The 24,301-nt window shown below is 46.1% G+C and overlaps 1 protein-coding gene across 1 annotated transcript in view; it reads right to left on the reverse strand.

Moving 5' to 3' along the window:
• LOC146870329 (collagen alpha-1(XV) chain-like) overlaps positions 1-5,964 on the reverse strand; it is a gene marked incomplete at its 5' end in the record, with an annotated part of 130,277 nt that extends 124,313 nt beyond the window's left edge. The window contains one exon of the mRNA XM_085642705.1: positions 5,860-5,964. Coding sequence (XP_085498831.1) covers positions 5,860-5,964 — 105 coding nt within the window. The remainder of the gene's footprint in view (positions 1-5,859) is intronic.
• Between the last annotated feature and the right edge of the window lie 18,337 nt (positions 5,965-24,301).

Consider the following 24,301-nt stretch of genomic DNA (forward strand, 5'->3'; position numbering starts at 1 on the left):
TCATAATAATATCTACTGATTGCGTCTCTGCCTCAATTAGCTTGCTATAGAGTTCCTGCATGTACAATTTACCCTGCTTCTGGGAGCCATACCTTGAGGTTTCCCCTCTTATCCCAGCTTTCAGAGCATTCCATACAATATCCAACGTGCACTATCCCTGTTCTCAGATATAAATCTCGGAATCCATACTCTCATATATGCGATATAATCCTCATCATAAAGGAGTGCTCTATCGAAAATCCAGCGTGGTACCTCCCTCCTTGGGACTTGAAGTGGTATCTCGAGGACTAGCGGGCTATGGTCAGACATGACACGTGGAAATTTAGAAATTGGACAGTTTGTCGAGAGTCTCTGAGACACAAAGAAATAGTTGAGCTTAGCGTGTGACTGATGTGGAGCTGAAGAAAAGGTAAAGCCAGCATCATGGGGTTCTTGTGAGGCCCAAACGTCAATAAGTCCATGAGTCATACATAAATTATGCAAAGACTTAAAGACTTTAGGTTTACGACCGCTATATAGATTAGGCCCCTGCTTAATAGTGTTAGTCCTCAAATTTAAATTAACATCCCCACAAATAATTAAAGGCAATGGCCACCCAACAAGTTCCATATTTAACCAATTGAAGAGGGCAGGGTCATCAAACACAGAACATCAAACACGAACAGAGCATTAAGGAGTAATTGTCCGCATTGCATAAAGTAATATCCCATCTGCCCAAATGATCCACTTTAGACAGTGGAAAGCTGAAGGTTTTTCTGCGGGCTATGATAGTTGGACTCTTCGCTCAGCTATCAAATCCAAACCAAAAAGGTAGCAGGGACTTGCTTTGGGCTCTTACGGGGGCTTAGACCCCTACTGGTTTTTTTTTTACTCCCCCCCCCCCCCCCCCCCGACGCGCCAGACTATCATTCAGGCAGCTATAATGTCCAGATTGGACTATGCCTGTTCTTTGTATTTAGGGGCAAATAAGGCCGAGATTGCTCGGCTACAAAGGGTTCAGAACGCAGCAGCAAGATCACTGATTGGCTTACACAGGTTCTGCCCGGTGTCAGCCACAATCCACCGGCTTCATTGGCTGCCGGTGGCCAAGAGAATTGAATTTAAGGCACTTTGCATTACTTTTAAAGCCCTGAAATTCAACACCCCTAGTATTCTGGCCAACCTAGTTATTCCCCATGTTCCCACACGCCAGCTCCGTTCACTTGGCAAGGGTCCCTAGGCTTTACTGACAGCGCCGGGATGCCCCTTTACTGGGGCAGTTGTTGCACTATATAAATGGCAGTAACATAACATAACATAGCTACCCCTTTTGTGCGTGTACCTTGGGTTGTGAAGGAAACTAGCTGATAACCTGCTAATTCTGCCATCTTTTGTCTCCCAGCTTCGATATGTGTCTCTTGCAGACATACTATGTCCGTTATCAGATGCTGAATATCTTCATTGACCCTGTGCTTTTTATGAGGATTGTTTAAACCATAAATGTTAACAGATACAATTCTGAGCTTACCCCTTGCCATTTGTCAAAGTCGAGTTCCCATTTGTCTTAATCCAAAGCTTTCTTAAAAATCTGGATAATATCCATGCCATTCCATATAATTCTACCCATTGAACCAGCCACCCAACAAAAAGCTGGACCCCTCCTCCCACCCTATCTTACGGCAAAAAAGTTCCAAGGACCCTTGTGATACCTCCTGCATGATACTGCTTCCCACCACCACCCATCACACTCCCCCAAATAAACAACAGAAAGTAAGTATGATTATTGTCCAAGTACATCAGCCTTCAGGATCTTTCTGATTTGAGACTCCCGATATTTCACGTAGAAATTCTTGTGCTTGTATCTCAGAAGAAAACACCCTTATATTTCCCCTGTGTATGACCTTGAGGCGCGCAGGGCTTAGCAGATACACCTCGCAGCCGATCTTCTGGTAGGGAGTGATAAACTGACGTAGCCTCCACCTTCTTTCCACAGTAGTGTGGCAGAAGTCCGGCCTGACGAAAAAGGAATAACCCTCAGGTGAGCGTCTTGCTTCAGGGCGCACTATATCAAAAATTGCTTGTCGTAAAAGAAAGTTGCCCAAAAAATTAATAAAGCACTGGGTTTATCATTCACATCATTGTGCCCCTTCCTTTTTTTCAACATGAGAGGGAAATGATTCACTCGCTGTACTTCTATATCCCAATTCCAGTGTGCAAGCTCGGGGAAGTCGCCCTTCAGTAATCGCAGCACAAACCCTCTAATGTCATCCCCTTCCGCTTTTTCCGGAATACCCAATAGCCTTAGATTGTTACGCCTCTGGAGATTTTCAAAATCTTCAAGCTTCCACATGACATCCGTTATCCTGGATTCATTTGATGTAACTTGTGGGGCAATACTCTCAGCTCCGGTCTCTAAAGACACCACTCGCTCTTCCAACACCGTTGTTCTTTCAGCAATTTCTGTGCAGGTTTTGTTTATTTTACGAATGGCCCCATGTATCATCTTTGTTGCATGATGAGTCCTCTTATGCTCCTGTCGAGCTTCAAATTGGATCTGCTTAAGAGTGGAATGAGATCCAGCGAAGGAGGAGCCTCAGTTGTAGCCTTAGTTAAAGAAAGTATATTATTTTCCCCTTGAGTGCTGTCATCTGGTGCCAATCCATCATCATTTCCAAAATGCATAGTAGTATAATCCCATGTTAATTGTCCAGATTGGCTTTGATCGGAATCAGTTTATCTTGCGTCCTGCGTTTTTTTTCCATTTATTCTATTCCGCCGTGTCTGAGTGGAAAGGCGCTTTTGCGTGCTGGGGTTATATAGTGAACTGTCTGAGACTTGCTCTGAATCCTCCAGCATGGATACTTCATTTCCGCTAGCATTAGATGGCTCAGAGTTGTTTGTTAAGAGAAAAAAATGTATCGCCTCCTTCGGGGGTCTCTGCGATCATGTACTGTGTTTGAGAGAGCCTGGGATTGACAGTTAAGCTTTCATTAGTGGCCTGCTCCTGTTCCTTATTCCCAAGTTTCCCCAACAAAATGTTAGCATGAGGGCACTCTGATTCCACTTGCAGGAGTTCCTCCTGGCCTAAACATATAAATGGTAAAGGCCCCAGTCCCATAGTTACAGTACCCGGGCTGGAAGGCCCTCTCCGCCTGTAACCGGCACTGCTGTGGCTTCACTATTAGCTGCATCGACCTCCATGTCTGCTTCACCTTTCTCCTACACTCTCTTCCCCCCGCCGGAAAACATCCCCGGAATCACTCGCTGTCTGCCGGGGGCAGAGACCGCCTCCTCTCCTGGACGCTGATCCCTTACTTTCAGTGTTCCTGAAGCCGCCTCCACGCTTCCTGTTGCCGCTGCGGGAGTAGCGTCTCCTCCTTTCTTCCCACTCGGCGCTTTCTGAGTTGCCGGGGGGCCGCACTGGGTCCCCGCAGTGCTTGCTCCATTACCCACAGCACCGATATCCCCACGGTCCCGGGGAGGCTTGGAAGGCTTTGGTGGCATGTTGACCCGTCGGAGCTGGCAGCCGCCGCCACCAATGCCGAGCAGAATCCCCAAAGCAGTCCGGATCAGCAGGTGAGCGAGTTTTCTCGTTTTTACTTGCGTCCTTCCAAGCAGTCGTCTCAAACAGTATAGTGGATAGTAAATGGCCATCTAATGCATATTTAACTGATGTTTCCTCGGGTGATCCCTGGAGCCATAGATGGGTGGTGAATCAAGAACCTCACACAGCCGCCATCTTGCCTAGTAGTGTCCAAAACTCACTGCGCCATTTCTACAAAGCTTTTCTGCTTTGGGAAGCCCATCCTGCATACATTATACCTGTCTCAGGTATATTGAAGCGCAGGGGCTTACAAAGTGACACATCTGCCTAGATGCATCACTTTGTAAATATGGTGCAGTGTGGTGCATTTTTTACGCCGCCGCAGAGTCACAAAAAGTGACGCAACGGCAGCGTAGGGGCCTCATAAATGAGGCCTACAAACTATTAGTACATTTCATTTGTTTTGTGTGATTGCACTTTTTAAATTGCTCAGAAATGTAACTGCCTTTTGGTTTTAAGCGAGTTCTAAGCTCATGTATTCATTTAAGTGTAAAATAGGTGAAAACGGCATTGAATTGGATTCTATTTGGGTTCTACATATGCAAATTTGTCTGCTATTGGTATACTGCAAATCTGGCATGGATCCGACCCTCCCGGATGTACTTTAGGCTCTGATATATGAAAAGGCATTATTGGATACTGACCGTGGAACCTTTTCATTTTCATTTCTGCAACACACTGGAAGGGCAATTGAGAGCTTCCGTATATATGTACTTTACAATATAATGATAATGTCTAGGATCATCATGGTAGTTCGGTGTGTAATTTGCTTCTTTTTTTGGTAAATATTTAATAGCTCTTCTCACTATCAGCAAGTCTTGATGTTGTTTAAACTAAATGTGATGGTGCTTCTCCAAAAGCCTTTTGCAGAATAAAGGCTCATGCGCTAAGAAATTGCCCTTTGATCCAAAAAGAGCACAATTTGGCCAAAAATACACACAAGGGTGGAGAAATTGTCTCTCATTGTGCCACTATCTTTGCACAGAAGAGATTGTTTTTATGAGAACACAGCTACATTTTGGCATTAAAGAAGAAGTTGATGGATTATGCTAAATTAAACTCACTAAAATGACACGGAGGTCGTTTTTTACAGCAAAAACATTCAACTCAATCATAAAAAGACACTACGGACCCTGATCCAAAAAGCAGGAAGCAGACAAACAACATACACGATGTTCTACTGGAGAAATAGGATCCACATATCGAAGAATGTTGGGGCATATTTACAAGGGTATTGCGCCACCGGAACATCACTTTTTTTTTATCGTTTTGGTGGAGCAGTGCCCTGCACCATATTTTCGAAGTAGTGTTAAGCCACGTTTTGTGGCTTAACACCGTTTTGTAAATATGGTACCCTTTCTCGCAGGTATCTGCATGAAAGGGGCATTCAATGGGTGTTGCTGTGGGCGTTCCACTGCAACACAAATTGCTTTTTTACGCTGCCCCAGATTTACTAGGACGTGTAAATGTGAGGCAGCGCCAAAAACTAACGCTACTGAGAAGCAGAAGTTAGATTGGAGCAACAAGAACAAATATTTTTCTCCTATTTTTCGCCAAATTTTTCCTTTTTCTATGTGTGCTGCTTACACTATGGTACAATGGTGTCTGCATTGACGCCAGGCAGCTATTTTTAGCGCCAGCACTAGGGAAAACACAGGGGTGCATCGTATTGTTGTAAATACGGTGCATCCCTGCGTTTTGGAAATGGCGGAGCGTAAAGCTGAAAAATTTGCCGGGTCTCCGTGCTCCGTCATTTCCTTGTACAAATGCCTCAAAGTCTCTTTGATGAAACGGGGAAAAAGTTGATAAAGGACTAGTGGCTCATTGGAGCAGCTTTAAACAAAAGTCCAAAACAACAAATGCATAGGAACAAGAAAATAAGGCTCGAATTGTTTTTTCACTTTTCTCCCTAGTGATTTCTTGATTATGTATAAATGTTCGTTTTTTAATTATTTTTTCACACGGTTTTTGCTTCTGCTGTATTACCTTCATGTGTCTATGTATATTTTGATTTTGCTCACAAAAGGCCAACAGTGAAAATACATTTGAATTTGAAAGAGACCTGTAACCCATGTTTCTTGCTACCACAAGATGCCTTGTATTAAATATAATTTACAGTGTTGAGAATGGGCACGGGCAACAAATGCAAGGTTTGCGCTGAAATACCCCTTCTGGCTGAATTTGTGCGCATTATAAATTAAAATAACATAACATAAGAGAGAGATTCTTGGGGACAGAACATGGTGATACACACAAGGAAATACACCAGAACCCACCTCGGGGAAGACCGGCGGTGACCAGGAATCTGTTGGGCATTCGGAGCAGGAAGTTGCAGCTGGTCCAGGGGGCCCAGGATTTCTTGGAAGTCCCAAGGTTCCAGGGATTCATGGCTGCCCTGGAACACCCATTAGTTCACACTTAGTGCAACTCTGCTTGAAACAAGAAAGCGGTCTTTAAACAAGAAAGCGGTCTTTATAAAGTGCTTACTCGGCATAATAAAATCTCTTATGTCTTATCTGTCTCCATCATCTGTCTTTACCAGTGCCCAGTGCTGATTAGTCCACAGTGAAAATGTGTGAAGTATAGCAGAGCAAACACACGGAGATGATGGACGGAGTGCTGAAACTTTTCAAACACTCACCCCCGTCACAGATCTGGGTTGAATCCATCATCGTTCTTTAGCTCACTTTGCCACCCCAGTTCAGACACAGATATATGAAAATCAGTCTTGACCCTGTGCCTCATGGGAACAGTCCAGCCCGAACTGCCAAGCCATGTCTTCCCTGGACCGGAAACAAGCATCTTGGGACAGGTTCGGTTTGTGTTTGCTTTGAAGTATAGCAGACCTGACTCACACCAAGCATGCAGACAAGAGGTGGGTTTAAGGGAGGATGTCTTTTCAAAGAAGCTTTGAGAAAATGTCTCCACACTGTGCATTTTACAGCATAATACTCACATAAATTGGCCTAAAAAAGCAATTGGATTTCAATGTAGTTCTTAAAATCAGTACCTGCAATTTGATGTGTCCTTGTATATTTTTTGCAATATGTAAATATATTAATTCAATTCTAACTTTAGGTTCTTTTCATTGTTTTACCAAGCCCGTTCCAAATAAATTCAGTGGTAAATTTTGGCTGTGGGACTCTTTGGAAGGGCCATGGTGATAAAATGACAAGATACACAGATCTCAAATTATTGGGTCGTAAATCACCAGTACGGGCGAAGCCAGAGTAGGTATTTTTTTCCAGTTCCACCACCTTGTGGCTAAATTACAAACTCCACCTCAATAATTTAAAAAAATGCAGTGCCAAACAAAGTCTTCATGGCCTCATTTATGTGTTTTTGCAGTAGGACAACGCAGCAGGAACCTGTTGCGTTGCCCTACGGCAAAAGAAAAGGGCATGAATGTGCCATATCTATGAGATACGATTAATTCCTGTCCTTTTCCCCTGCGCCGGCACGCAATCGGCTGCCGTGCGCCAACGCATGTACCTTTGCGCAAGGGTGCCTGCGTTAAGGGGATGATTTTCTTTGAGCAGGAAGGGAAACCTTCCTGCACAAAAACAATCGCAAGAGGCATTTTCCTTTTTCTATGTGTGCTGCAGAATGCAGCACACACTGAAAAAGGAAAAGCAAGGAGAAATAAAGATATTTCTCCTCGTTGTGCCTCAGGAGGCGTATATTTTTGGCCCTCCCTCAGATTTACGACTTCTTGTAAAATGCCATGGATGTTGCTTGGAACGCCCCCAGCAACACCCATTGCACGTCCCTTTAACACAGAAAACTGTGTTAAAAGGGACAATATTTACGAGGCAGCATAAAGCCTAAAAAGTGGCTTCATGCTGCCTCATAAATATGGAGCAGGCTCCTGCGCCACAGAGCAAAAAGTGACGATTCAATGGCACAAGGGGCCTCATAAACGAGGCCCCTACTACTTAGCAATCATAACAAACTCTGCATATTTTAATTGCATCGACTGCTTGTATTACTTGCCCTGAAATAAGCCACAACCATAATACCCTTAAGTCGCAATATATGGCAGTTTCTATCAATTAACAGCTCATACACCATATGTGAATGTCAGTGGCGTAATGAAACTTAAAGGGCTCCCCTGCAAAGTATATGGAGGTCCCCCACGCTCTAGACCCAGTCAGGAGCTCTCAGGCCAGGAGTCCGCGGCCCATGCACAGTACCAGAGAGGGCCCCCCGGAGCTAGGGCTCCCGCACACTGTGAGGGCTAATGTTACACCATTGAATGTGTGTGTGTGCATGCTACCGTGCTACACACAGTGGGAGTGCAGGACAGCAATCAGCTAACCTCCTACTCCTTACCCCGGAGGTAGGGCGCTGCCACTAATGCTTCACTGTCTTCTGGACGCAAGAAGGTTGTTGAGATTGCCAATGCTACCACATTCGATACTGCGTGAACACCAGATTCCTGCAACCTCTTTTTACCACCCTTCAATGTATCTTCAGCCTGCCCACTTGCCAGTGTGCAACTGGGCTGGCTGCTCTAGTTCATTTCCAATCTCTGACCTCCAATGCTTCAGTTGCCAGTGTGCAGTAAAGAGGGCTGGGCGAAATTTAAATTAAACTGGTGTAATTCTTAAAATTTCACATTTTGCTTCTTATGTGTTAATTCCAAAATGACACCATTTAGAGTAATTAGGTGCCACTAGTAGTAGAAATTTACTGCAAATCCACAATTTGTGGAAAAAAATTACTGCAAACGCATTCGAACAACAGAACGCCAACGGCTGCTGTTCACAGTGCTTTTGTTTACATGCGTTCTCACCCCAAAAGTTGGTGCAAGGATGCATTTCGCACTACAATACAGCAAAAAAGACCCATTTGCTTTTCACATAGTAATGAATAATTTCTCGTCATTAATGTAAGAACAATTTGCATATTAGCAGTAATATAAAAATAAAAGTAACCAAAATGAACTTGCTTATCAAATAAATGCCAATTATAGGAACAAGGTATGCTTCTGACATTGAGGATTAGACACCCCTGCCTACTTGGGTCTAGAGAGTGAGTGTTGGGTATCAGATGTAGGTTTAGGGAAGGTCTAGGTGGATATTGAATGTTACTATAATCGAAGGTCCTTTTCTTTTTTATATCGCTTCATACCGGACTTCTGCTTGTTCTAAGGGCATCATTTATCACATTTTGTTCTATGTTGTGTCCATGGAAAATGCGTTACTTCATAATCGACTACCTATTCCTTTGTAATAGATGGACACTAGTAATTCTATATCGTATAACATTTACCTAATGTACTTGTTACTTTAATTGTCATAGCACCTTTTAGTTTAGTGCTAGTATAATAGTTAGAGTTATGTAAAGAGTTGTAAGGTCGTACTGTTGGGGAAAAAATATATATCCATATGTATGCACTACATAGATCTCATACTTAGGGGCATATTTACAAGCCCCTATTGCCACCTCAACGTCACTTTTCACGATGCTGTGGTGGCGATAGGGGCTTTGCCTTATTCACAAGGCAGCATTAAGCCACTTAATGTGGCTTAATGCTGCCTTGTAAATAAGGCACCCTTCATGCTATACTTACCATGAAAGGGGAGGGTAATGGGCTTTGCGGTGGGTGTTCCACCGCAACACCCATTGATTTTGATGCTGCCTTATATTTACATGGGTGGCATAAATATGGGGCAGTGCCAAAATTAAGACCAGAGAGAACCTGGTCTTACCCTGGCGCAACAAGGAGAAATGTTTAATTTTTGCTATTACCATGTGTACTGCGTTGTGCCGCACAAATGGAAACAGCAAAACACCATTGATTGTTTATGTGCAGGAAGGTGTTCCTTCCTGCACATAAACAATCATTAAAATAAAATGACGTTTTGCAACTTCTGTGTGCGCTGCACTAAGCAGCATTCATAGAAGATATAAATCACCATTTAAAGATTGTTTATGTGCAGGAAGGGGCACCTTCCTGCACATAAACAATATTCCCCTGCAATGCGGACTGCATTGGCACTAGGCAGCTGAATGTAATGCCAGTGCAGAGGAAAACGCAGGGCTAAACTAAATTGCTGTAAATATGGTGCAGCCCTGCGTTTCAGAAGTGGCAGAGCGTGGGTTAAGCCAAGAAGGCTCACGTCTCAGTCCGCCACTTCTATTGTAAATATGCCCCTTAGTTACAGTTCTCACCCGAACTCTCTCAAACCTGAGTGATCTCACTTCTCCCTGTAAACAGCTGCTCTGAGCGGCATCTCAGGCCCTCCATGGTACACCGGCCCCTTCTTCATAGATCGTACTGTGGCCCTGAACCAAGGCTTCCAATCTGACGTTGTCTGGACAAGCTTCAACAAGTATTCAGCCCACTTAGAGGTCACTTATGCTTTCTGATTTCCAAATTAATTTTGCTCATCAGGTTGTTCATTTATGCCTACACTGCGTTTCTGTGTATTTGGCACTGTGCCCATGTTGCATTTCTAGGGTTGCCTATGTTTTGCACTGTGAAGGTTTGGTTGAGATGATGTTGCATTTCTGTACCGCATATAAGGCCCAAAAACCTGTCACTCAGGGAAGGAGACCGAGAGCACCATTGTGTGCACTGCCTTCTTTCTTGCTGGCCAACAAGCACTGGTATCAACAAATACATTTCATCTGTTCCTGAGCAACTGCTGTGTCTGGTGTTATCTTTTTACCACTCCAGGAGGTTGCAGAATTATTCCCTGACATACAGTGCCTCCTACCAGAGCCTAAGTAGTATGAATGTAACAAAATTACCACTGCTGCTTAAACTATTAAACAAAGACTTGCTTTCCTGTTCCATTTCTGTTTCCCTTCACTTTTTTACAATAATTCTATGATAATAATACATTTCTGTTGTGCTTAAATGTCATTGCTTGAATTCTGTACAGCAGAGCATGAAACTTCCTTAAATGTTACCGATTTCTCTAATCCTCAACTCCAGCTTTAATAATGACTTACATAGAAATACTTTAACTATGTGTACACAGCAAATTTCAGGCTTCATAACGTTGACTTTATTTTCACAGTACATATATAAAACAATCCGACATACCGGCACAAAGACATCAGAAAGATTTGGGTGAGGAGGAAAGAGGTAGTAGCTCGATAGAATAACTGCGTATTCTAAGGAACAAAATACACCCTACTTTACATAAACTTGGAATTCTGTGACACTATCAAGTACATTTTCTACACTTTTATTAATTACTAACATGGAATATATAAGTATTTCTTGCCAAAAATAATTTCAGAATCTGACCCACAACACACGCAGCCCTTCTGTCTTGCAGCAGGGCTACTTCTGACTGTAATGAAATTTGCAACATTTTAAGTTAAAACACATTTTAAAACATTTCTATAAGAGAATGACATGTTTAAATATACAAATTGAAACCTTTTAATTGTTGATTTTTCTTTGCAATTGGGATTCTGCTATACTGAAATGAATTTCATCACTCAACTGAGTCAGACCTTGTGCAAAATATAGCGAAAAAACAAACCTGATCCCCCGGTTCACCTTTATCACCCTAGAAAAAAATTTAAAGAAAAATTAAGCAATCAACTTTTTTTTAAAAAAGGAGGGCCGCAGAGAAAGACTACAACGAGAAATGTGGAGATTGTGCCACAAATGGGAGGTAGGTTTCTGAAATACTCGTGTATCTTGAACTGGGACTGTCTCATGCCACATATAGGTAACATTATGGGCACACCTGGAAGGCTAACCATGCAAAATCCTGGAAAAGCTGATTGTGGGGCCAAGCATGTCATTGTAAATGTCGTTTCGCATGTTTGTGACACCAATCGATCAGTCAGTGAAATGGATTAGCATGAAATAAACAGATAAACTATGCAAGGTACCATCAAGAAATGCTATTTTTGTGTCATGATATCTATTTTTTTTTCTAATGTATAATTGCCACTAACCTTTTCTCCAGGATCGCCCTTTTTACCTGGTTCTCCCTGAAAGGGAAAGAAAGAGAAGAACGCGAATGAACGGAAGAGAGCACCCGAAGATAACTGAAGAACGATACAAAAACAGACAATTAGAACAAAAGGGGCGTCAAGGAAAAGAAAAGTAAATGGTAGCGAGAAAACGAAAGATGTAATTAGAACACAATGACTATTCGTAGAAAGAACGAAAGATAAAAAGAAAATGAAACAAAGAGGAGGGAACACAAAAATAATGACAATGTCAAAAAAAGAAACAATTGCATTGGTGACATGCACAATTTGTTACAACATCAAAATTAACCAATTCAAAATGCAAAGGGTTAAAACTCAATCAGATAGGACTTTTTGTGTGACACTGTCCTGGTCATTCATGCCAGAGCCCTGCTAGTGGCATTGGTGGATAAAATAAAATATTTTCCTACAAGCTCCTGCCTCCTAAAGACATTTTACCAATTAAAAGAGTCCTTGGAGGAAACAGCTGTCATCCTACCACAGGCCTACAGATCGAAAGGTGACTACAGCTTGTGATGGGAAGTAGTGCACCCACCAGAGTTACAAATGACTGTGGTATTGCTAATTCTGATGGTGGGGAGATTGTAATTATCGGTTCATTTGTTGGCCCACTCATAATGCGCCCCTAATTCAGTGAAAGAATGAGATGCCCTTAGTACAAGTTCAAAAGCATTTCTGTAAATTTGGAATTCTGCATTTTAGAATTAGGAGTACTGGTTATTAAGAAATGAAACTGACTTCCCATGTAAGGTCAGTAGATGCGTATAGCTTCCTATTTTAACAAGCTTTGGCAAAGTCAATAAACCTAGGATATAAAATGTGAGGGCAAAGCTACTGGCATTGCCATTGCTTGCATGTAAAAGATAGTACAAAATATGTAAAAGCAAAAATAGAGATGACTGGTGGTGTCTCAAACATGGAGGGATCAGTAGCCATTCTGTAGTGTTTTGTTTTTATGATAAAACCCAATTCAGGATGGCCTCTGGTGCATCATGACAGAAGTGAACGCATGAGGGACCATTTTGAAACGGGTTCTCTGAAACAAAAAGAATTCCAAGATGGTCATCAGTGTGTGTGCATGTGTACACTATGACTCATGCAGGGCCAGCTTTGAGCATGGGTGAGCAGCACCCAGGCGGGGGAGCCAATAATCCTAGGGGCAAAGCAGGGGGCTACATCACTCAATAGGGACCCATTAAATACTTTGTAATCAGCCCTTAATGTACCTCAGCGTAATTGTTAGCACCCCATCAACCTCCGCCTTCCTCCCATCTTTCTCACACCTCCTGCAGTCACACTGCAATGTCCCCCGCCCCCTCAACAAACACCAAACTTTCTTTCTGCCCAGGGCCCTGTCCTGGTCAATCCGATTTAGGGCCGGCCCTGGACAGATGCATGTGCGTTGCAATGCACTGGCAGCCATTGTGGCTTTTTATGTGTAAGTTGGTTGACTGGCTTTTTGGAACAGTGTATTGAATTTAAAAGAGGAAGCATGGGTGCTCAAAATAATTGAGCAAGTGGGTAGCAGTGTGCTGATTCTAGACCCATGCAAAATATATAAATAGGGAAGGGGAGGGCCGGGAGAGCAAAAGTGAGGACCTGGGGATGAGGCAACTAGAAGCAAAAGAGGAGTGTGGAGGGGTGACGGAACAACAGAGGACATGGTGGAATGAACTAAAACCAAAACAGGAGAGTAGAGGGGTGGTACAGCAACAGGAGCATTGATGGAGGACGGGGGAACAACAACAGGATAGCAAGGAGGCATGGGCAATGGAGGAAGTGGGAGAAAATCAACACTCACAGGGGAAGCAATGGCATCCAACTTGAAAAACATGTACACTCCCATGGAGCACTGGAAGAAAAATGGAATTCCTCTATTGCAAACAATGAAATAATAGTACTCATCCACTCAGAAACAATGTAAAACAGCAATGGTCTAGGAGAGGGGCAAGCACAAAAGGCTCTATTCGTAAAGGTAGTTTCACACATGAGTAAATCTACACATGTAAATTAAGTTTGTAGTCCATTTACTACTGTTAGCACCATCTACAAGAGTACTAAAAGTATGGACTTACATGAAGGAGGGGGTGGAGCCAAATTTAGAGTGTAATATTACTATTAGTAAGTTTTCACACATAGACGGAAGTCTCTGCCATGGGGACATAATGTAAAAAAGTATTGAAACATTTTAAGGAGCTGCTCTCCACCTAAAACTTGGGAGCTACCCAGGGTTCCCTGCTCTTTTTTGCGTTATGAAGCACACTAAGCCTGACAAGGTATTGTTTAAACATTTTGATAAACATATTAAACTTTTTTTAAATTGGTAAAAATATTTAATTATAAATGTTAATGCTAATTAATTATATGTGTTTGTATTAAATGGTAAACACAAAATGCTTTAGCACCATTAATTTAATTTTGAATTAATTAAAAAATATTAAATTACATTTTTTAATTAAAAAAATACCTCCTACAGTAACATTTTCATATGTATTTATTGTGTATTAAAATTACTAAATGTTATGTATATAAATATGTTAAATGAATTCAATTATTTAAAAAAAAAAGAAAGTTACATTTATTTTTCAATGAAAAAGGTAAGTATCATGTTTTATAATAAAGTATTTTTAATGCATATGTAATTTTTTTTAAACATTAATAAATTGGTGAATGTTTTTATTTTTAAGTAGAAATAAATTAATTTATTTTAACGTTATTTCCTATGGGTTTTCGTATTAAGTGCCTGCCTCCATTATTTTCTATTGGAGGGTGTTACAGTACTTATGAGTGGCCCAGTGGTGCTGAAATTACTCTGAGGCCAAGCCTCCTACACAGCATGTGCGCTTACTGCTGCAAGAAGTATTGTTTGCTTATTGTGGGCTTAGAGCCCCTGTTGCTTACAATTAATGGGTTCTTTGTCACTCTCATTTGCTTCCTACTTATTTGTTAGCCTGTATGATCTTTCCTTCAGTTTCTTGTACTTGTATTTGTCCCTCCCCTAAAACATGGATGCATTATGCCCTTCTACTGCTCATTTTTCAGGCGCTACTTTTTTCTTTTGTATAAGCATTTCATGAGAGTGCATGTATTTTCCAGCTATCTTCCTAGTGTGCTTCCTTTCTCCCTCCATGCTGGGCTCTCTTTTTTGTCCGTGCTCTTTCCCCCCCATTGCCCTCTTGTCTGTTTAGTCGTTTACTTTTCCTCCCCACTCCATGTTGCTCTCGCTTCCTGTTAGTTTGCTTCCCGCTCCGTGCATTCCATGTTGGTTCCCCCTCCACTAGCGCCCCCTGTGTTGCTACTGCCCAGCCCTCTTTGTTGCTTCCCACCCTCCTTCTGTGTTGGTTTCCCCTACCCTCCTTTTGCCTCCCCAACTACTGTCCTCCATGAGCCTGCTTCCGTCCTCCATAATACTTCCACACCAGTGCTCCATGTTGCTGTCTCTCAACTGTGTTTCTCCCTTTGCACTTGACTCCCAGAGAAGCTGATAATATTCGAATCTGCTTCACCAGGGACCAAACAACATGCACTAATTTGGGATCAACTTGGCCCGGGAATAAATATATCAGCTCCACTTGTAAAGGGGCGCAGTGATACCAAGCACACCGGGACCGGCAATCTTGACTTGGGGTGTCACTGTGGAGGAGGTCAGGACCTCGCCTTTCTTTGACTGAAGTGCATGACTCTCCTTTCTGACATGTAACACAAGATGTAATTCTGCCATTCCAGAGACGCTGCAGAGTGAGTGCGGCAGAGGAGCAGAGTGGTCGCTCGTTTTGATTCCAAGAACTGCACAGTTTAGCAACATCGCATATTTTAGTTCTCACCTATGAGTAGCTTTTGGCCGTCTGAAGGCAAACGCCAATTGTGGACCACAGTACTGTAAGTGAGATGAAACAAGGTGTATGGCGTCTCTAAAATGGGTGTGGCCTAAGTAATTAGGGCTGTGGCGTACAACACGTGGACCGCAATCCTGTGTATTATACAGCATGCTGCCTGACCAACATTAGATGCCTTCTTGTGAGTTTTCTGCTACTGCATCCAGACAAATGACATAGCAACAAACATGTGCCCAAAACAAGCTAGACCTACTGGCTTTGCAAAAGCTTGCGAGCAGTTTGATATATATGAGTAACAACAATGATTTTGTTTTAAATAATTAGAATTGGTACTTACAGACGGTACATATGTGACCTTCACTACGTGCCCCCTGGAGAGAGGCCAAGGATTGCATGAGCATGTAATCTGAACAGAACACTGTTATGGCTCACTGACTGACACTGCCTTCAGCCTCAACTCCAAAGCTCCCAATTGTGCTGTTTTATTAACACCCTCTCAACTAGAAATCACTCGCACACCTAAATGTGTCTTAGCTCACATGTACCATACACGAACTGGAAACATAAGTAGTTACAGCCTTTTAGAGTCAAGATCTTGTGGCTTTGCCAATAATTAGTAAAGTCAATTTAATAACAGAATTGCACTAAAGCAAAGATATTTTTACAAATGTTAACACATTCAAAAATCTTACTTAAAAAATGCAATGTATGTACAGTAACATATTGCTAACCCCTTTAGCAAAGTCAATGGGTTCCAAAGATGAGACCAGGCCTATTGGCTTTGCCAATGCTTGTTGGCCCTAGTAACTATAGAAGTGAAGTTTGGGCTTATGTTTTTTGGTGTGGATTTTTGTCCTTTCCTAACGCCTTCATTAACCCTCGATAATCCCCTCGTTTCCACCCATACACCCCTCCCATTTAGTAATAAGTACGCACCATGTTCCTGCAACTCCCCCCGTCCCTCCTGCAGTTACTACTAAAACGTAGGCGTATGCGTGCGGAGATCTTTGCAGTCAGGATGAACATCTGCTCAGAGAGAGGCAAAGGCATAGACCTCCATGCTTAGGTTAGTGACTAGCAGTTTGTAGTACGTGAGTAGTACTACAGTAGTGCTACTAAACGAACTACAAAGTGCAATTAGTGAATAGGCCCCAAGAAGAGGAAGGGAAGCCATTGAATAAGAAGCAAGGAAGTGTAACTGACACAAAAGCCAACCGAAGATAAGCAATGAGTTGGCCCAACGCCCACTCTAAGCACTGGTACTGTACACAATATGTCTTCGACATACAGGTCTTTCAATGACGAGATCTAAAAACTGCTAAGTGAGTTTAAGGCTTCAAAGTACATTGTGACATTGGATATGTTCATTATTTGATCACCCCTAAATTTGCCTACTTTAGTTTAAATTATGTGCACTCTGTAATGTTAAAGAAAATCCATAACTTTACACAAAAATGCATTACTATGTTTATGCTACTGGCTATTTTCTTTATTCTGGCAATTTATCAGCCTCATTTCGTTTGCAAGTTATTTTCCACGCAACCGTTATCGGAGTCATATTAAACAGCTCAAGGGCTCTTAAACCAGGTGGCCTCTTCTCCAACTGTGTCTGGTCTGAATATTGCACACAATTAAGACCAGCTGGATTATGGTTCAACAATTAACTAAGTATTGAAAAATGTGCCATAACACAATGAAACACATAAAAACAAATCTTTTCATGGGAAAGTTAGCTGTTGCTGTATTGTTATTTTCTTATGCCGAGTTAACTAAGTTTTCGCTACTGCGAGGTCTGGATAGGGGTGCGATGGCGGGTAGCAGTAGGCCTTTGCAGCCTCTTCTGTGCAGGACTAAAATGCGACTCTCAAATCACAGACCGAGATCAAACGTAATTTTATTCACCAATCCAAATTATGTTAACTTTTTTTTTTACACTGCAGTGTCCGAGTCCTACTGTCCGCCTCGCTACAAGTGCTGCCTTGCAGAGTTGCGGACTGGCTTGTGGCGATGGCCAGGCAGCCCGGGTCAGAACATGCGAGGTTGAGAGAGGTGACGGTCAGTTTAGAAGGAGGAACATAGGGTATCTACGTTCTAAATCCGTTCTTAGCTTTGACCTTCGACCCCCAGAATGCCTCAGCAGCACCCTTGACCACCCCCATGAGCTGGCTGGCAACGCCCCTTAAATGCACCCGCAGCTTTTGCAATTTGAACCAAAAGATCCATACCTGTATGTGCCAGCACCCGCTCGGCAAGCACACCCCGACTCCCACCCTCTGCACCATGTGAGCCAAAGCAGCTTGCCTCCTTTGCATTTCTTGTGTGTCCAGACCGGAAGTGATCATTAACAAAAAGCAGCGGTCTTTAGATTTATATTTCAGAGTCTCCTTCATCAAAAAATGTGGTCTCCCCTCCCAACAATCCAATACTTAATGTTTTCGTACCTCAATTTGTTAATTTTTAAATGTTTTGCTTCATTCCAGTCACAGTGCCTCGCCACCCCCTCCCCCACGTCCCCGAGACCTTCTGTTGCATCCCGCATTTTAATGACCATAGTTTTAGTATTAAGCATGCATGCACTGTTCACGTCAGCACCCTCCAGCCGTTCACTAGAATGACACCAACAATGTCATAGCTTAATGTCCTTAAACGCGGGGCACATTTATGGCAGACTCTCAACGCAGCAGTCGCGACCGGCAATTAAAATTAAAAAACTTATCTCCTTCCTCCCACTGCTTCCTCCAGGTCACGGACCACTGGCTCAGTCCCTGCTGCTCCCGTCAGACTGCGTTTAACCTAGGCAGCCAGCCTCCCTCCCGCTCCCTTAAGCCAGTCACATCGCTGCAATGACAGGGTTGTGATTGGTGCAACAAGGCGGACGGTGCCCTACCGGGCGCCTGTATGCCAGGAAGCCATTTTTAGGTCTCGACCTTGCTATCGCGTAAGCGATCGCGAAGCGAGACTATAGAAAGCGGGTTTGAAAAGTGCTCCCAAAAAGCGGATTGCATGGCTAGCACGCGCACAATCACGCGCATCGTGCCGCCATGCAATCCGCCTTTTGGGAACACTTCAAAGGGTCCGCTCCCCCGCCCCCAAGCGCGCACGCGCCACGCTCCGCCGGGCTTGTTTTTCATTTTTTTTACTTTAAGCGCGAGGCGCGCGTTCTGCCAATGCTTGTTCTGATTGGCAACATGTTGCTCTTTGGCTTGCCTTTGGGTACATTTTTCACTTTGTGACGACCACCCATGTTACATGTCCCCTTTTTTTCTTCTCACAAAACTTGGTCCCGTGCTGCTTACACAGCAGCTCTTTGTCTCTTCCTTCCGAAGCATGTTTCAGAAGTCCCTCATTTGTTTTTGCTCCCTCACCACACACATTTCAAAAGTCTCTTGTTAGGTCTCGCCTGACCCAGCGCATGCGCTGGACTGGCGAGACTTATTGAGAGGGCTCCAAAAAGTGCTACCAAGCCAGCCTAGAGCTACAGTGCATGTGCACGGGCGCGCGCGCCACGCTTTACCGCGATTACTTTCACTTTCGCGGCCGCATGGTCGCTTTGATGTTTGATCGCGATCACTTTAACTTTCGCGGCCGAGGTCTCGCTTTTGGGACCTTATAAGTATTTAGTTATGCAACTGTTGCATGGCTAAACACATAAGGTCCCAAAGGCGAGACCTATTGGCTATGCCAATGCTTGTTTATTTTTGTTTTCTGTTCCTTTTCACAACAGCATAATATCTAGGTTCACGCCCCCATCAGGGGTCATGAACCTAGATATTATCCTTGCACGACCCCTACACAGCACGAACATCACTGCCCTAAACCCTGAAACACCACCCCGCATGACCCCCTACACTGCCCGAACACCACTGCACTGCCCTAAACCCTGAAACACCACCCCTGCACGACACCCTACATTGCCCGAACACCACTGCACTGCCCTGAACCCTGAAACACCACCCCCAGCACTAACCCCTACACTGCCCGAATACCATTGCACTGCCCTAAACCCTGAAACACCACCACCAGCAAGACCCCCTACGCTGCCCGAACACTAATGCTCTGCCCTAAACCCTGAAACACCACCCCCAGCCAGACCGACATACACTGCCCGAACTACACTGCACTGCCCTAAACCCTGAAACACCACCCCCTGCACGACCCCTACACAGCACGAACATCACTGCCCTAAGCCCTGAAACACCACCCGCAGCAAGACCCCCAACACTGCCCGAACACCACTGCACTGACCTAAACCCTGAAACACCACCCCCTGCACGACACTCTACATTGCCCGAACACCACTCGTCTGCCCTAAACCCTGAAACACCACCCCCAGCCAGACCGAAATACACTGCCTGAACTACACTGCACTGCCCTAAACCCTGAAACACCACCCCCTGCACGACCCCCTACACTGCCCGAACATCACTGCCCTAAGCCCTGAAACACCAAACACAGCAAGACCCCTAACACTGCCCGAACACCATTGCACTCACCTAAACCCTGAAACACCAGCCCCTGCATGACCCCCTACACTGCCCGAACACCACTGCTCTGCCCTAAACCCTGAGACACCACCCCCTGCACAACTCCCTACACTGCCCAAACACCACTGTACTGCCCTAAACCCTAACACACCACCCCCAGCCAGACTGACATACACTGCCCGAACTACACTGCACTGCCCTAAACCCTGAAACACCAGCCCCGTCACGACCCCCTACATTGCCCAAACACCACTGCTCTGCCCTAAACCCTGAGACACCACCCCCTGCACAACCCCCTACACTGCCCAAACACCACTGTACTGCCCTAAACCCTGAAACACCACCCCACGCATGATCCCCTACACTGCCCGAACACCACTGCACTGCCCTAAAACCTGAATCAATACCCCCGCACCACCCCCTACACTGCCTGGACACCACTGCACTGCCCTAAATCCTGAAACACCACGCCCAGCACTACCCTACACTGCCCAAACACCAATGCACTTCCCTAAACCCTGAAACACCACCCCCTGTATGATCCCCTACACTGTCCGAACTCCACTGCACTGCCCTAAACCCTGAAACACCTCCCACTGCACGACCCCCTACACTGCCCTAAACCCTGAAACACCAGCCCCAGCACAACCCCTTACACTGCCCAAAAACCAATGCTCTGCCCTAAACCCTGAAACACCACCTCCTGCACGACCCCCTACACTGCCCAAACTCCACTGCACTGCCCTAAACCCTGAAAGACCAGCCCCAGCACAAACCCCTACACTGCCTGAACACCACTGCACTGCCCTAAACCCAGAAACACCATCCAAAGCACGACCCCCTACACTGCCCGAACACCACTGCACTGCCCTAAACCCTGAAACACCACCCCGCATGACCCCCTACACTGCTCGAACACCACTGCACTGCCCTAAACCCTGAAACACCAATCCCCGCATGATCCCCAACACTGTCTGAATACCACTGCACTGCCCTAAACCCTGAAACACCACCCCGCACAACCCCCTACACAGCCCGAACACCACTGTGCTGCCATAATCCCTGAAACACCAGCCCCAACATGACCCCCCTACACTTGCCGAACAGCACTGCTCTGCCCTGAACCCTGAAACACGAGCCCCAGTACGACCCCCTACACTGCCCGAATACCACTGCTCTACCCTAAACCCGGAAACACCAGTCCCAGCATGACCCCCTACACTGCCCAAACACCACTGCACTGCCCTAAACCCTGAAACACCAGCCCCTGCATGACCCCCTACACTGCCGGAACACCACTGCACTGCCCTAAACCCTGAAATACCACCCCCTGCTCGACCCCCTACACTGCCCGAACACCACTGCACTGGCCTAAACACTGAAACTCTACCCCCTGCACGACCCCCTACACTGCCCGAACACCACTGCACTGCCCTAAACCCTGAAACTCCACCCCCTGCACGACCCCCAACACTGCCCGAACACCCCTGCCCTAAGCCCTCAAACATCACCCGCAGCAAGACCCCCAACACTGCCCAAACACCACTGCACTGCCCTAAACCCTGAAACACCACCCCCTGCACTACCCCCTACACTGCCCAAACACCACTGCACTGCCCTAAACCCTGAAACACCACCCCCAGCAAGACCCCCTTCACTGCCCGAACACCACTGCACTGTCCTAAACCCTGAAAAACCACCCCTGCACGACCCCCTACACTGCCAGAAAACCACTGCCCTAAACCCTGAAACACTAACCTCAGCAAGACCCCCAAAGCTGCCCGAACACCACTGCACTAACATAAACCCTGAAACACCACCCCCAGCACCACCCTACACTGCCCAAACTCCAATGCACTGCCCTAAACCCTGAAACACCACCCCCTGTATGATCCCCTACACTGCCCAAACTCCACTGCACTGCCCTAAACCCTGAAACACCTCCCACTGCACGACCCCCTACACTGCCCAAACACCACTTCCCTAAACCCTGAAACACCAGCCCTAGCACAACCCCTTACACTGCCCAAAAACCAATGCTCTGCCGTAAACCCTGAAACACCACCTCCTGCACGACCCCCTATACTGCCCGAACTCCACTGCACTGCCCTAAACCCTGAAAGACCAGCCCCAGCACAAACCCCTACACTGCCTGAACACCACTGCAATGCCCTAAACCCAGAAACACCAACCAAAGCACGACCCCCTACACTGCCCGAATACCACTGCACTTCCCTAAACCCTGAAACACCACCCCGCATGACCCCCTACACTGCCCGAACACCACTGCACTGCCCTAAACCCTGAAACACCAATCCCCGCACGATCCCCAACACTGTCTGAATACCACTGCACTGCCCTAAACCCTGAAACACCACCCTGCACAACCCCCTACACAGCCCGAACACCACTGTGCTGCCCTAAACCCTGAAACACCACCCCCGCACTACCCCCCACATTGCCCGAACACCACTGAACTACCCTAAACCCTGAATCACCACCCCCAGCACTAACCCCTACACTGCCCGAACACCACTGCACTGCCCTAAACCCTGAAACACCACACCCTGCACGACACTCTACACTGCCCGAACACCACTGGTCTGCCATAATCCCTGAAACACCAGCCCCAACATGACCCCCCTACACTTGCCGAACAGCACTGCTCTGCCCTAAACCCTGAAACACGAGCCCCAGTACGACCCCCTACACTGCCCGAATACCACTGCTCTACCCTAAACCCGGAAACACCAGTCCCAGCATGACCCCCTACACTGCCCAAACACCACTGCACTGCCCTAAACCCTGAAACACCAGCCCCTGCATGACCCCCTACACTGCCGGAACACCACTGCACTGCCCTAAACCCTGAAATACCACCCCCTGCACGACCCCCTACACTGCCCGAACACCACTGCACTGGCCTAAACACTGAAACTCTACCCCCTGCACGACCCCCTACACTGCCCGAACACCACTGTACTGCCCTAAACACTGAAACTCCACCCCCTGCACGACCCCCAACACTGCCCAAACACCACTGCCCTAAGCCCTCAAACACCACCCGCAGCAAGACCCCCTACACTGCCCAAACACCACTGCACTGCCCTAAACCCTGAAACACCACCCCAGCAAGATCCCCTACACTGCCCGAACACCACTGCACTGTCCTAAACCCTGAAACACCACCCCTGCACGACCCCCTACACTGCCAGAAAACCACTGCCCTAAACCCTGAAACACTAACCTCAGCAAGACCCCCAAAGCTGCCCGAACACCACTGCACTAACATAAACCCTGAAACACCACCCCCTGCACGACCCCCTACACTGCCCGAACACCACTGTTCTGCCCTAATCCCTGAAAGACCAGCCCCAGCACAACCCCCTACACTGCACGAACACCACTGCTCTGCAATAAACCCGGAAACACCAGTCCCAGCATGACCCCCTACACTGCCCGAACACCACTGCACTGCCCTAAACCCTGAAGCACCACCCACCTGCACGACCCCCTACACTGCCCAAAAACCACTGCCCTGCACTTAACCCTGAAACACAAACCCCAGCAAGACCCCCTACACTGCCCAAACACCACTGCACTACCCTAAACCCTGAAACACCACTCTCTGCATGACCCCCTACACTGCCCGAAAACCCCTGCCCTAAACCCTGAAACACCACCCGCAGCAAGACCCCTAAAACTGCCTGAACACCACTGCACTGCCCTAAAGCCTGAAACACCACTCCCTGCACAACCCCCTACACTGCCCAAACACCACTGTTCTGCCCTAATCCCTGAAACACGAGCCCCAGCACAACCTCCTACACTGCCCGAACACCACTGCTCTGCCCTAAACCCGGAAACACCAGTCCCAGCATGACCGCCTACACTGCCCGAACACCACTTCACTGCCCTAAACCCTGAAGCACCAGCCACTGCACGACCCCCTACACTGCCCGAACACCACTGCACTGTCCTAAACCCTGAAACACCACCCCCCGCACTACCCCTACATTGCCCGAACACCACTGCACTACCCTAAACCCTGAAACACCACCCCAGCACTAACCCCCACACTGCCCGAATACCATTGCACTGCCCTAAACCCTGAAACACCACCCCCAGCAAGACCCCCTACACTGCCCGAACACTAATGCTCTGCCCTAAACCCTGAAACACCACCCCCAGCCAGACCGACATACACTGCCCGAACTACACTGCACTGCCCTAAACCCTGAAACACCACCCCCTGCACGACCCCCTACACAGCACAAACATCACTGCCCAAAGCCCTGAAACACCACCAACAGCAAGACAGCCAACACTGCCGGAACACCACTGCACTGACCTAAACCTTGAAACACCACCCCCTGCATGACACTCTACACTGCCAGAACACCACTGGTCTGCCCTAAACCCTGAAACAC

Source organism: Triturus cristatus, chromosome 1_1 (assembly GCF_964204655.1).
Source record: "Triturus cristatus chromosome 1_1, aTriCri1.1, whole genome shotgun sequence".
Classification (NCBI taxonomy): Eukaryota; Metazoa; Chordata; class Amphibia; order Caudata; family Salamandridae; genus Triturus; species Triturus cristatus.